The 11,917-nt window shown below is 29.6% G+C and overlaps 2 protein-coding genes across 2 annotated transcripts; both read right to left on the bottom strand.

Moving 5' to 3' along the window:
• Window positions 1–1,260: 1,260 nt before the first annotated feature.
• Window positions 1,261–2,366, bottom strand: LOC136080263 (zinc finger MYM-type protein 1-like). The gene is made up of 2 exons (XM_065796878.1): window positions 2,067–2,366; window positions 1,261–1,965 (listed from the first exon to the last, which is right to left on the bottom strand). The coding sequence occupies exons 1-2, from the start codon at window positions 2,364–2,366 to the stop codon at window positions 1,261–1,263; spliced, it is 1,005 nt and encodes a 334-aa protein (XP_065652950.1).
• Window positions 2,367–2,422: 56 nt separating this feature from the next.
• On the bottom strand, window positions 2,423–3,826 carry LOC136080262 (zinc finger MYM-type protein 1-like). The gene has a single exon (XM_065796877.1). The coding sequence runs from the start codon at window positions 3,824–3,826 to the stop codon at window positions 2,423–2,425; it is 1,404 nt and encodes a 467-aa protein (XP_065652949.1).
• Between the last annotated feature and the right edge of the window lie 8,091 nt (window positions 3,827–11,917).

The following is an 11,917-nucleotide window of genomic DNA, read 5'->3' as shown; positions in this document are numbered from 1 at the left end:
TTACTTGAAAAATATAAAAATAATTCAATATGCACATGGCAAATTATAAGTCAAATTACTGGAAATAGTAAATTAAAATTATGCTCTGTGCCTAACACTATAAAAGTTGATGGCATATTTTTATATGAACCCAAACAAATAGCAAGAGAATTAAATAAATATTTTGTGTCTGTTGGCCCTAATTTAGCCAAAAATATTCCAAATATGATTAATCCAATAAATGATTACGTGTTTCCATTAATCTCTAGTTTAGATAAATTTGAAATATCTTCTTCAGAATTTGAAAGTGCTTTTAAAATGCTTAAAACTAATAAAGCAATTGGTCCTGATGATATAAATTGTAATATAGTCATAGATTCACGCGATACCATAAATCGTATTCTTTTTAAAGTTTTTAAATGTTCTATAAATCAAGGAATTTTCCCCGATCAACTAAAAATAGCCAAAATAAAGCCTATATTTAAAGGAGGTGAACCATCAAGTGTCAATAATTATCGACCAATATCTATCCTCTCTGTTTTTTCAAAAATTTTAGAAAGAATTCTGTTCAACCAAATATCTAATCATCTTGCTGTTAATAATATACTTTACAAAAATCAATACGGTTTTAAAAGAAGTAACTCTACTGAACATGCAATAATTCATCTTACTCGTAGTATAACTGATTCATTCGAAAAGTCAAAGTTTACTTTAGGCGTCTTTATAGACCTTTCTAAGGCTTTCGACACAATTGACCATGAAATACTGTTTAAAAAACTTGAACATTATGGTATCACCGGTAATGCTTTAAAACGATTAAAAAGCTATTTAAAACATCGCAAACAATATGTCTATGTCAACGGATCTTCTTCACAAGATTATCTAAATATAGATTATCTAAATATAACTTGTGGAGTTCCACAGGGATCTATACTAAGGCCCTTATTATTTCTAATTTATGTTAACGATCTCCATGAAGTCTCAAAATTAACAACTATAATGTTTGCTGATGATACAAACCTATTCTTATCTAATAATAACATCAATAAACTTTTTTATAATATGAACATTGAACTAACAAAAATATCTGACTGGTTTAAGTCAAATCAGTGGCGGAACTTCAAAATTTGGCCCCCCCCCCCTCCCGCAAAAGAATGTTTTTTCTTAAAAAAATAAAGCTTCACATATTAAATAGATATTTATTTCATATATCATATTTAAAAACAAAAAATTAAATAAAGATAAAGATAACTTCAAAACGAAACTAAAACTTAACCGAACTTAAATAGTGAAAACTTTCCTCCTTGATTTCATATTGGCAAAATCGGTAATGATGTTTTTCATTTCCATTTTTCCAGCCGCTTTTGCCTCAATAGAAACTATTGCAAGGTCGCTCAAACGTTCTTTACCAATGGTATTTTGTAAATAATTTTTTATTATTTTAAGTTTCGAAAAAGAACGTTCAGCTGATGCAACAGTAACAGGTAATGTAAGAAACAATAACAATGCTGTTATCACTTGTGGAACGCTTGCAGCTATAGTTGACAATTTTACTATTAAAAGGTCAGCCAATTCACGTATAGATGATATTTTTGATATTTCATCGTGTAGCATTGACTTTACCATAACCATTTGCAGTGGAAATTCAGTTGTTATATCTTCACTATATTTTCTCTGAATGGCTTCTGCACAGCTTATGATCTCACGTTCTTTCATTACCATTAATTTATTTGGATGGATGCAGGAAAATAATTGTACCACTTCTTGCATTCCTTTAAATTTATTGTCGAGTTGGTTGATAACGACGTCCAAAATTTTTATAAAAATATTGATGCGAAAAATTTCCTCACTACTATCAAAACGGTGATCTGTAGATAATTCGTCAAAATGCCTTTTCACAATTTTTCTTCTTTTTTGAAAAAATATTGCAGGAATCTGCCACGTAGTTGCTATTTCTACCGCTTCAAGTTTTGCTGAATCAAATATCTTTTTATATTGTTTTAAATTTTTGCTGGCATTTTCTAGAGAGCCTGAGCTGTCGTAAGATCTAAATTTTTAGTTTGCAGCAATTTTGATGGTATATGTACCTCATTAAGGATTTTAGACAAAAGCACGCATAAAAAAACAAATTCGAAACTGCTCATATTTTTTTGTATTCGTACTGCTTCTTCGCGTTCTTCACGTTTTGTACTTGTTATTGATATCTCGGAAAGAGCTTTCATTATATCAAGAAAGCGAATTTTAACGGCGAAAAGAGAAGTATATCGTCCTGCCCATCGCGTTGGATTTAACCTTTTTAATGTTATTTGTGATTCTCCTGTATATTTGGATAGTAGATCCCACCTGTTTATGCTATTTCCGAAAAATGAATACACATCTTCTAGCATTACAAAAAATGAAGCAACTTCAGCACAACATTTAACCGCATCGTTAATAACAAGATTTAAATTATGAGCTGCGCAATGCATATATACATAGCATTGACTTGATTTTTCTTAAAAAGGGCCTGAACCCCATTGTATATCCCACTCATGACGTTCGCACCATCATAACCTTGGCCCCTGCAGTTACTTAATTTTATATGATGTTTTTCTAACAGATTTAAAATTTCTTCATGTAGTCCAGCAGCAGTGTGGTTATATATTTCCGTGAATCCCAAGAAAACTTCTTTAATTTCAATTGATGTGGCTTCATCTTTTTCATTTTTAATAATTTTTACGTATCTAAATACTTGACTGAGCTGATCTCTTTTAGTGATATCTTGTGTTGTATCCATTATAATTGAATAAAAAGGTGAACTATTAATATCAGCAGTAAGAGTGGCTTTTAAATGCGTTGCAAGGCAATGTATGACTTCATTTTGAATTTGATGGCTTAAATATTTTATAGATCCATTTGGCATACTCAAAACTTGCTTCATAACATTATCATATTTAGCTAAAAGTTGAACTTGGGTTAAAAAATTACCATTATATTCATTATCAAATGATTCACGATGACCACGAAAAGCCAAAGAATTTTTACAAAGTGCTAATGTTATATTTACTATCCACTCTAAGACTTGCACCCAAAAATTTGATTGGTATCGTATTTGTTCTTCTATATTTTTATCAATTGTTTCATTATGTCGCCATTTTTCATAAATGCAACAAGCAAATATATGTTGTTGACTATTTTCGTGAATTTTAATTTTTTTAGAAAGACCACGCCAATCTCTGACACCATGCTCACGCCAGTTATCCTTTGCTTTTCGTTCTTCTGAGAAAAGCCAACAAGGCTCGCAATAAACGGCATCAAGTTTTGGGGAATAGCAAAGCCACATTCTTTCTATAGATCCATATTTTGTGGTAGTTTTAAAATATTCCTTGGAAAACCTACGGTTTTCTTGCAAGGGGTCGCCTATAAAAGGACCTTTTGGCCGACACGATTCCGATAATACAATTATTTTCTTAATATCTTTTGTTAGTATTTTACCATGAAAATTTGCAATGTCAGTAGAAAATAATTCACTTGATTTTTCTAAATTAATTTGTTCAATGGCGTCATTCGTATCAGAGTTTGAATCTTCCTTGTCTTCATTTCGGTGGTTTCTCGGAGACCTATTCACATCTTCTTCGTTCACATTTTTATTACCAGTAGCAATGTTTTCTTCGATATCATCATGTTCTACTGACTGATTTATACATACCACTTCTGCAGAGTTTTGACTTTCCACTTCCGTTTCCGCTCGCTTTTCGATTGGTTTCAAAAACGTTGTTAGCTTCGGCAATTTAGCTAAAGTAGCTTTTGTTTCTTTTAACTTTCTTCTTTTTGCTGCACCGCTTGTACTACTTAATTTCTTTTCCATTATTATGAGTCAAAATCTAAATTATTACAAATTTATAAATTCAGTACCTGTTGTAAAATTTTTAATTATTACAAATTTATTAATTACCTTTTATTAAATATATCAGTGAAGTAATAAACTCTCGTGCAACAATACTTTATTATTCGTAACACGATTAAATAAATTGGAGACTAGTAATTCAGATAAAATAAGAAATGAAAAGTTAACTTAATACAACGGAAGATTTAATATAAAATTGAAAATGAGAACATACATTTAAAAGTTAATTTGTATATGCAACAAGGATTATAGAATCATTATCCTTGTTATGCAACGACATAACAAATAATATTGTTTATATTTTAAAAATATTGAATATGCAACTAAGAACTTATAAATTGAAGAACTTCTTACAGTTTAAAAAAAATTTATACGCAACAAATTATTACTTTTACCGAATTCAGTCTAATTGTCTAATTCATACACAAAAACAACATAACGGTATAAAAATTAACTATACAATAACATCTGGCAGTTCGCAGCTGATAATCGTACTTTATTTCTCAATTGCGTATGCAATTTTAAAAAGGTTACAACTTTTCGTTTAAATGTAAACTACGCACTCCAATACAAAAATAAATTTTTGAACAATATATTTTAATACGATGGATGACATTTTTTTAATCCAAGTTTTATATTTTAGGGCCCACTATACCTGCGGAAAAGAGTTTTATAGTATAAATATTATTGAGAGTATAATTTTTTTTATATGAGGGCCCCCTATGGCTGGTAGGCCCCCCCGCAACGCAGGGTCCTGCGTCCAGTAGTTCCGCCACTGAGTCAAATAACCTTTCACTCAACATTGATAAAACTAAATGGATTTTCTTTTATCCACGATTTAAAAAACATTTACTTCCAAGTAATATGCCTCTTCTTCATGTTGATAATATTCAAATAAAAAGAGTAATTTTCACAAATTTTCTAGGTATCATTGTAGATGAAAATCTATCATGGAAGAATTATATTTAATTTATAATTATATTTATGCAGCAAAATTGCAAAAAGCATTGGAGTTTTATATAAAGCAAGAAGCGTTTTAAACAAACATTCATTAACTCAACTATATTACTCTTTTATACACTGTCATATTAATTATGCTAATAAATTTAAAAAAAAAGGAAAGATAAAGAAAATAGAATAAAATAAGAAAAATAAATGAAATAAAAATAAAGAGAATGAAGAAAAGAAAAAAAGGAGATAAAAAAGCAAAAACTAAAAAAAAATTAAAAGCCAAATCAAACAAATTAACGAAAGAAAAAAATGAGATAAGAAAAAGGAAAGACAAAAAACCAAAGTTAAAAGAAAAAAAACATTCAAAAATGGAAAGTAATTAAAAAGAATTAAAAAAATATATAAAAATTGCTCCGTTTTTGAAGAAAGGAAAAAGAATATTTTTTAAATTTTATAATTTTTGAAAGACTATATGTGTTTGCTTGATATGATTTACTTTTTTATTTTAATATTGTCATTTGTTATGAAAACTCTATACTTTTTGTTACTAAATGTTTGTGTGTAAGTGGATGACACGTTTTTGTTAGTATTATTAAAAAATTTTTGTTTGTTTATTTATTGTTATTTTTTAATGAAATATTTATATTACTTTTATTTATATGATTATTTTTATTAAGATTATTATATTCATTAAATTATTGTTCCTTTTTTTTGCAGTTATTGTTTTAGTTACATGGTAGGTTGTTACGTTTTGTCAGTACGTAACTGTTTGTAACTTTTCTGTCTGTGCATTATATTCAATTGTTGTTTTAAAATTGATATTGATTTATTATCATATAATTTTCTTATTATTCTTATAATTTATCATCATTATTATTATCATTATTATTTGTATTATTAATGCTCTTTCATGGTATTTACTTAAGATTAGTTTTTAACTATTTGTAACAACCATAAAGTGCATTTGGGTGTCCCTAGTGTAATCATATTCTTATTATTTGCGTTTATTTATTAATTAATTATTAATAAAGATTAGTGTAATTGAAAGATAAATTTGAGTAACAAGAATCAGTGATCGTATAGATGCGAGTAAGATGCGAGACGTATATGTTTATCAAGAGTATTATGATATTATTGTTTTCGCTTGAGTCGTGCGGTTCAGAAGAATTGGTATTTTAATTCAAGCCATAAAGACCATATCTAAAGAAAAGTTTAACATTTGTATTTATTTTTGTTTTTTCTAAAATCTAAATTAAGTTCAAAATTCTTCAACAGCGATTCTCGGTGACAAGACCTGTATGGTCTTCTTTGAGTATCCGCGTTCTTTATCTTTATTCTTTTTTTTTTTTTTTTAACAATTTCTTTGCATGTAATTTTTCTTATTGATATATTTGTAAATATTGTATTAAATATTGTAATAAAGAACAAAAAAAAAAAAAGGCCTTGTTAAAGAAATACTTATGTCCTGAAAGATTTGACGCTATTTCAAATTTTTCAACGTCAAGCAAAGAATGGATTCACTGGTTTAAAACTCTCAAAAACTTCTTTTTATATTCAGGCTCTACATCTGAAGAAAAGTTAAGAATACTAATAAACTTTGTATCGCCGACTGTTTATGAATACATACCCGATTTCAATAACGTTTGAAAACAACCAAATATTTACTGCAATGAATCTATCAGAGGTGCATTTTTCACTGGTTTAAACTCATGTATGATACGCTAGAGACTAGAAAACAAGACCCTCATACTAACATCGGCATTTGACCAAGCACGCTCCTTAGAGTTTGTGCATAAACACTCAGAGCAATATCAGTCTAAGCTCAGACAAGTATATCAACAAATACATGATCAATAAGTTTCAAATCCCATATGCAAAAAGCTTTGGGAGCGTATCATTGACATCGTCCTCTTTCAAGTCAAAAATTCAAGCCAATTGTTAAGAAAATATGATTTTTTAAAATCAGAAGTATGCAGATATTAGCTTATTATATATACTGAAGCCAATATTACCTGACTTATGTGCTGATGTTATTCTTGGTCAAACCTCTATGAAACAACATAGCAACATAACAATATATTATGGAGAAACATTACCTCCTTTGTTAGCTTACGTTCTAAAGAAATCGCAAATATCACCTGCAACATTATTTGCAAACCTTTCTAAAGATTGTCGTCCAATTGCAACTAAATCTCGAAGATTTAATCACGTTGATAAACTGTTCATTCAATCCAAAAATAAGAAATTACTAAATGAAAAAATTACAGAATCAAGTAACTCGCCTTTGAGGGCACAAATAGTAATTACAACAAATGAAAGACACAAAAACGAACGTGTGTTGATTATTCGCAAGCGATAAACAAATTAAAACACCTCGATACTTATCCTATACCCAGAATAGATGATCAGATTAACAAATTGTCCAAGTATCATTTTTTCAGTACTCTTAATCTTACAAGTGCTTATCATTAAATCCCTACGCCTACCAGAAGACAAATCATATTCAGCGTTTGAAGCTGAATGTAAACTGTATCATTTTACTCGTATGCCATCTGGTCCAATGAATGCAGTATTTTTTTTTCAACGGAAAGTTGACGAATTACTAAACTCTTTAAAAAACACCTATGCGTATTTAAATAGTATTACGGTAGCAGGTATGACTAAAGCTGAACACGACCTTAATTTAAAGAATTTATACAAAGCAGCCAAGGAAAACAAGCTTACTTTTAACATTAGTAAAAGTGTAATCTCATTTTGTTCAATGAATCTTATTGGCTATGTTGTATCTCATAATTTTCTTTTTTTTTTCATAACAAAGCATGTTATGAAAAAAAAAAAGAAAAAAAGAATGTTACGAGTCATTCATAAACATTATGAACTTATCATGACCTAATACATCTTGCGAATTCAATTGCATTTGCTTGACGTTAATATGCTAACTGGTGTTCAAATGTAAAACATTATCCAAGTTCTAAATTTAGAGCTTATAGTTTAAGGATTACTTAAATATATAATGTTAAAAATATTGGTTGAAATAATAACAGCTCTTAACTTTTAAGGTTCTATCATATTGGGTTCTTAACTTTTAAGGTTCTATCATATCTTAAGGTTCTATAATATGTCAATAAATCAATACACTATAAATTTTAAAATAATAATTAATAACGCAATAATTCTGAATTGTATTCTGACATATGATCGATAAAACCGTAACAGTAATACATTACTGTTGAACACCCGTTAACATATTAATGTAAAGCAAACTGTTCAAAATTATGATGTATCAAAAATTATTAAAATGACCTCACATTTCTAAGTATGATTCAATAAATATGTTTTTTTTTGGAAAGAGGACTGACTTACTACCAACCTTTACCTAAATTCCCAGCTTGCTAAAGCGCATAGTCTTTAAATAAACTCGACTCGGCCAATCTGTCCTTATAGTTAACCTGCCCCGGTCAACCCTATTAACTAAGGATCTGCGTCTTGAAACAAAAAGTCTTGTTATTCACTTTTTAGCAAGACAAGACGAGACAAAACAAGACTAATTTGCACAAGACTTTGTCTTGTCGTGAAATGTTTTGAATCAATCAATACCAACTTTATAGAGTGACAACTAAAACAAGAAATATCAAGACTTTTCCGACAGCTCCGATTCATCTTGTAGACCAAAAGTATTGGTCCTGGTTTTAATGAATTACTTGACTTCAGTCTTTTAATAATAACTGGCTTAACTGTAGAACCAATATCTTCTAAAATTTGGTTTACTTTATCTTTGTCTTTTGTAGATTTTTCTATTAAGTTTGATTTTTGAAGCTCCGGCAATCCGAATATAACAACATTTTAAAACCTCCTTTTCCTCTCTTTCTGTTCATTCATTGTAGCATTTTTAACTATTAATTGTTCTATTGGTGCTTTATTTCTTGACACAACTGATACCCAGTTATGAATTTCTGGAACACCCTTAGATATAGTTTGTTGATCTCCAATTGGTAAGCGACCAGGGCTATGACCGGGGCCAGGTTTGATAACACATAACCGGGGCTTTGATAACAAATAACCGGGGCTGGGTTTATGACCAGGATTGCATTAATATAAATAAATCCTATAAAAATGTTATTTTTAATTAAAATTTATGATATGAGTTTTAATTAAAACCAATATTTTTATAGGATCTATCAATATTATGCAGTCCCGATCATAAACCTGGCCGGGGCTGCATTAAAATTGACAGATACTATAAAATATTGTTATTAAATAAAGTTCATGTTATAAATTTAGTTAAAAATACGTATTAATTAAAATTAATTTTTACGTAAAAAATTGCTGTCATTAGGTTAACCTAATTTCAGCATGTTTTCCGCATATTGCACTATCTAACATCATGTGCAATCCTGTCCGCTTTCTCTATGCTTTCTTTCTAACACGACTACTTCTATCTTTTACTGTATGATAACTTCGTTCTTCCAAAAATTCACTTTACTCTCGGCCGTAAAGCGGTTATGACGCTCCTTCTTGGGGGGCTGAACATGTCTTTGCGTGCCTTGGTATGGTGGTCTCTGTATGGCAATTAGCCGGAGGAGAATAAACCACAATACCAATTTAGTTAAAAATAACATTTCTATAGGATCTATCAATATTAATGCAGCCCTGATCATAAACCCGGCCTCGGTCACGACTATGTGTTATCAAACCTAGCCCCGGCCCTGGCCCCGGTCGCTTACTAGCTTCAATTTTTAGTTTTAAATTATTTATATCTAATTCCTGAATTTCATTTTTTTTGTTGCGCTTCAATTAATTTTCTGAGATTTTCAATTTCCACCAAAAGTTCTGCTTTAACCACCTCTAGTTGACTTTTTTGAATACTTCTCATTATTTAATTTATCCCTTGGGATTTGATGCGGTTTGTTATGATATTGTTTAATACAGTACATTGTTTAATACAGACGTAAATTTAAATAACTTTAATTAAGAAAAAAATACGAAAACTTCCAACAAGTATGTAGACATTATCAGCAAAGTTAAATCTTGTATAAAAGTGTTACGATTCAAAATCATTTACCTCGAATTGATGTTATGATTTCATCTTTTGTGAAATAAAATAAAAAATTTAGTCTTGTTATTTAGAGAGTGAATAATAATACAAGACCAAAATCGGCAATCTTGAAAAGCCTTGTCAAGTCTTTCTTTTTTTTTTTTTTTTAATTTTATTTTTAGGTGCCCCAAGAAGTCCTAACGGTCTTGTCACAGAACACCGCGGAAGTGCATTTAACCGGGAAGTTCACGCCTCCTTCCTTACCGTGACGCGAAAATTTGTTCAGAGCTCGTTTCGAACCTGGATCTCCAAGTCTTGGTATTCTTGAAATCTGGAAGTCTTGGTATTCTTGAAATGATTACAATGTGACAAGACTGCAAAATTAAGTCTTGATAGGTTTTAAAATGTTTCAAGACCGTATAGGAATATCGTGGTATCGGGTATTAGTATAAAATTATTTCAAGACGCAGACCCTTTCTTTTAACGTTGTTTTATACCATTGTTTATCGGCAAAAATGGTTATGTATTGTATGACTTAAATAACTTAAACGGGGAACGGTAAATGAAGTAGGCAAATAAAACAAATGGGACCAATGATATATGATATATAATATGTTAAATATATATTATTTAATGCTACTTAACATTGAAATAGTTATAGTTAACTGTAATTATAACCATAATAAAGTTGTTGCCATCAAAAGCAGGTCTCAAATTGGTCAAAAATAACTTCTAAAAAGTATTGTGAAAAGGTTCTTTTAATGTTTTATGAATCTTTTGTCAGACTGTCACTTTTGCCTATTAAAAAAATTAAGTTTTTAAGATTTTGTGCATTTTTGTGCAATTAAGGAACTTATGGCACCCTAAATTTTAATAATCCTTTACTTCAAAGACAGTAGCGCTGCTTTACCTGTAACTTCCCTAAATTATAATAAGTTATACGAGATTCAACCAATAGCTGACCATTTTCAAAATGTATTCAAAGAGATAGTAACTCCTGAAACGTTTCAATCTATAATGAAATGACCATCACCATCCAAAAGTCACCAATGTGCTAAAATAAATATGCTAAAAAAGCCTGTAAAATTGGGTTATAAACTGTGGTGTAGGGCTGCAATATCTGGCTATGTCTATGATTTTGAGGTTGTTAGTGGAATAGACGCAAAAGGTCCACCAAAAAACTTAAAAATTAGTTTTATGTTTGGTGAGAATGTCGTTCTTTGTCTGACTTATGTTTTTGAACAAACCAAACTGTTCTTTGACAAATGTTTTTGAGCAAACAAAGTGTTCTTTGACAATCTATTTACAATTCAGGAACTACTTATTCATTTATAATCATTTGGTATATTTGCTGTTGGTACTCTTCGACAAGATCGTTCTTGAGGTTGAACACTGCTAAATGAATTCACATTCCGTGTAAATGTGAATTCAGTGAAGGATGCTAGATTAGTCATTTGTATATGGTTTGACAATTGCAGAGTACTGACTATTTCAAACTATGTTGGAAAAGAACCAGTGTCAAATGCTAACCACTTTGATAAAAAGAATGAAAAGAAAATACTAGATCTTTGACCCGCTAGTGTGGAGATTTACAACTGCTATGTAAGAGGAGTTAACAAGGCAGACATGTTCCAAACTCAAAAGCAGACAAAAGTATCAATATATTATAATTTACATGAGATGAATGCAAAAGTCATTCTCAAACTGTAAATTTTTTTGTATGTGCTATCGGATTACTTTATCAAATTTCGTGGAGTAGACAAAGTATAATTTGCATTATATAGGTTTGTATTTAAAGAGAAAAATTTTCATTAGAAATGAACAACTCTTGTGTTCTTTTTTATAAATTATTACTATATAAAAAATAAGTTTTCCACAAAAATTTTTTTACAAAAGTTAATTTTTTGTTTCTTAAAATCCCCAATGTGCACTCTTGTGTACAAAAAATATTTCTTGATCTATTTTTTTGTGTATTTATTAATCTTACTTGTTTGCAATAAATTTGGTTGTCCTATAGAAAAAAAAAAAAATAGAATAAATTATTCTTTATTAATAATATTACGATA

Source organism: Hydra vulgaris, chromosome 05 (assembly GCF_038396675.1).
Source record: "Hydra vulgaris chromosome 05, alternate assembly HydraT2T_AEP".
NCBI classification, from domain to species: Eukaryota; Metazoa; Cnidaria; class Hydrozoa; order Anthoathecata; family Hydridae; genus Hydra; species Hydra vulgaris.
Note: the sequence above shows the minus strand (reverse complement) of the source record. Positions and strands in the feature narration are given on the sequence as shown.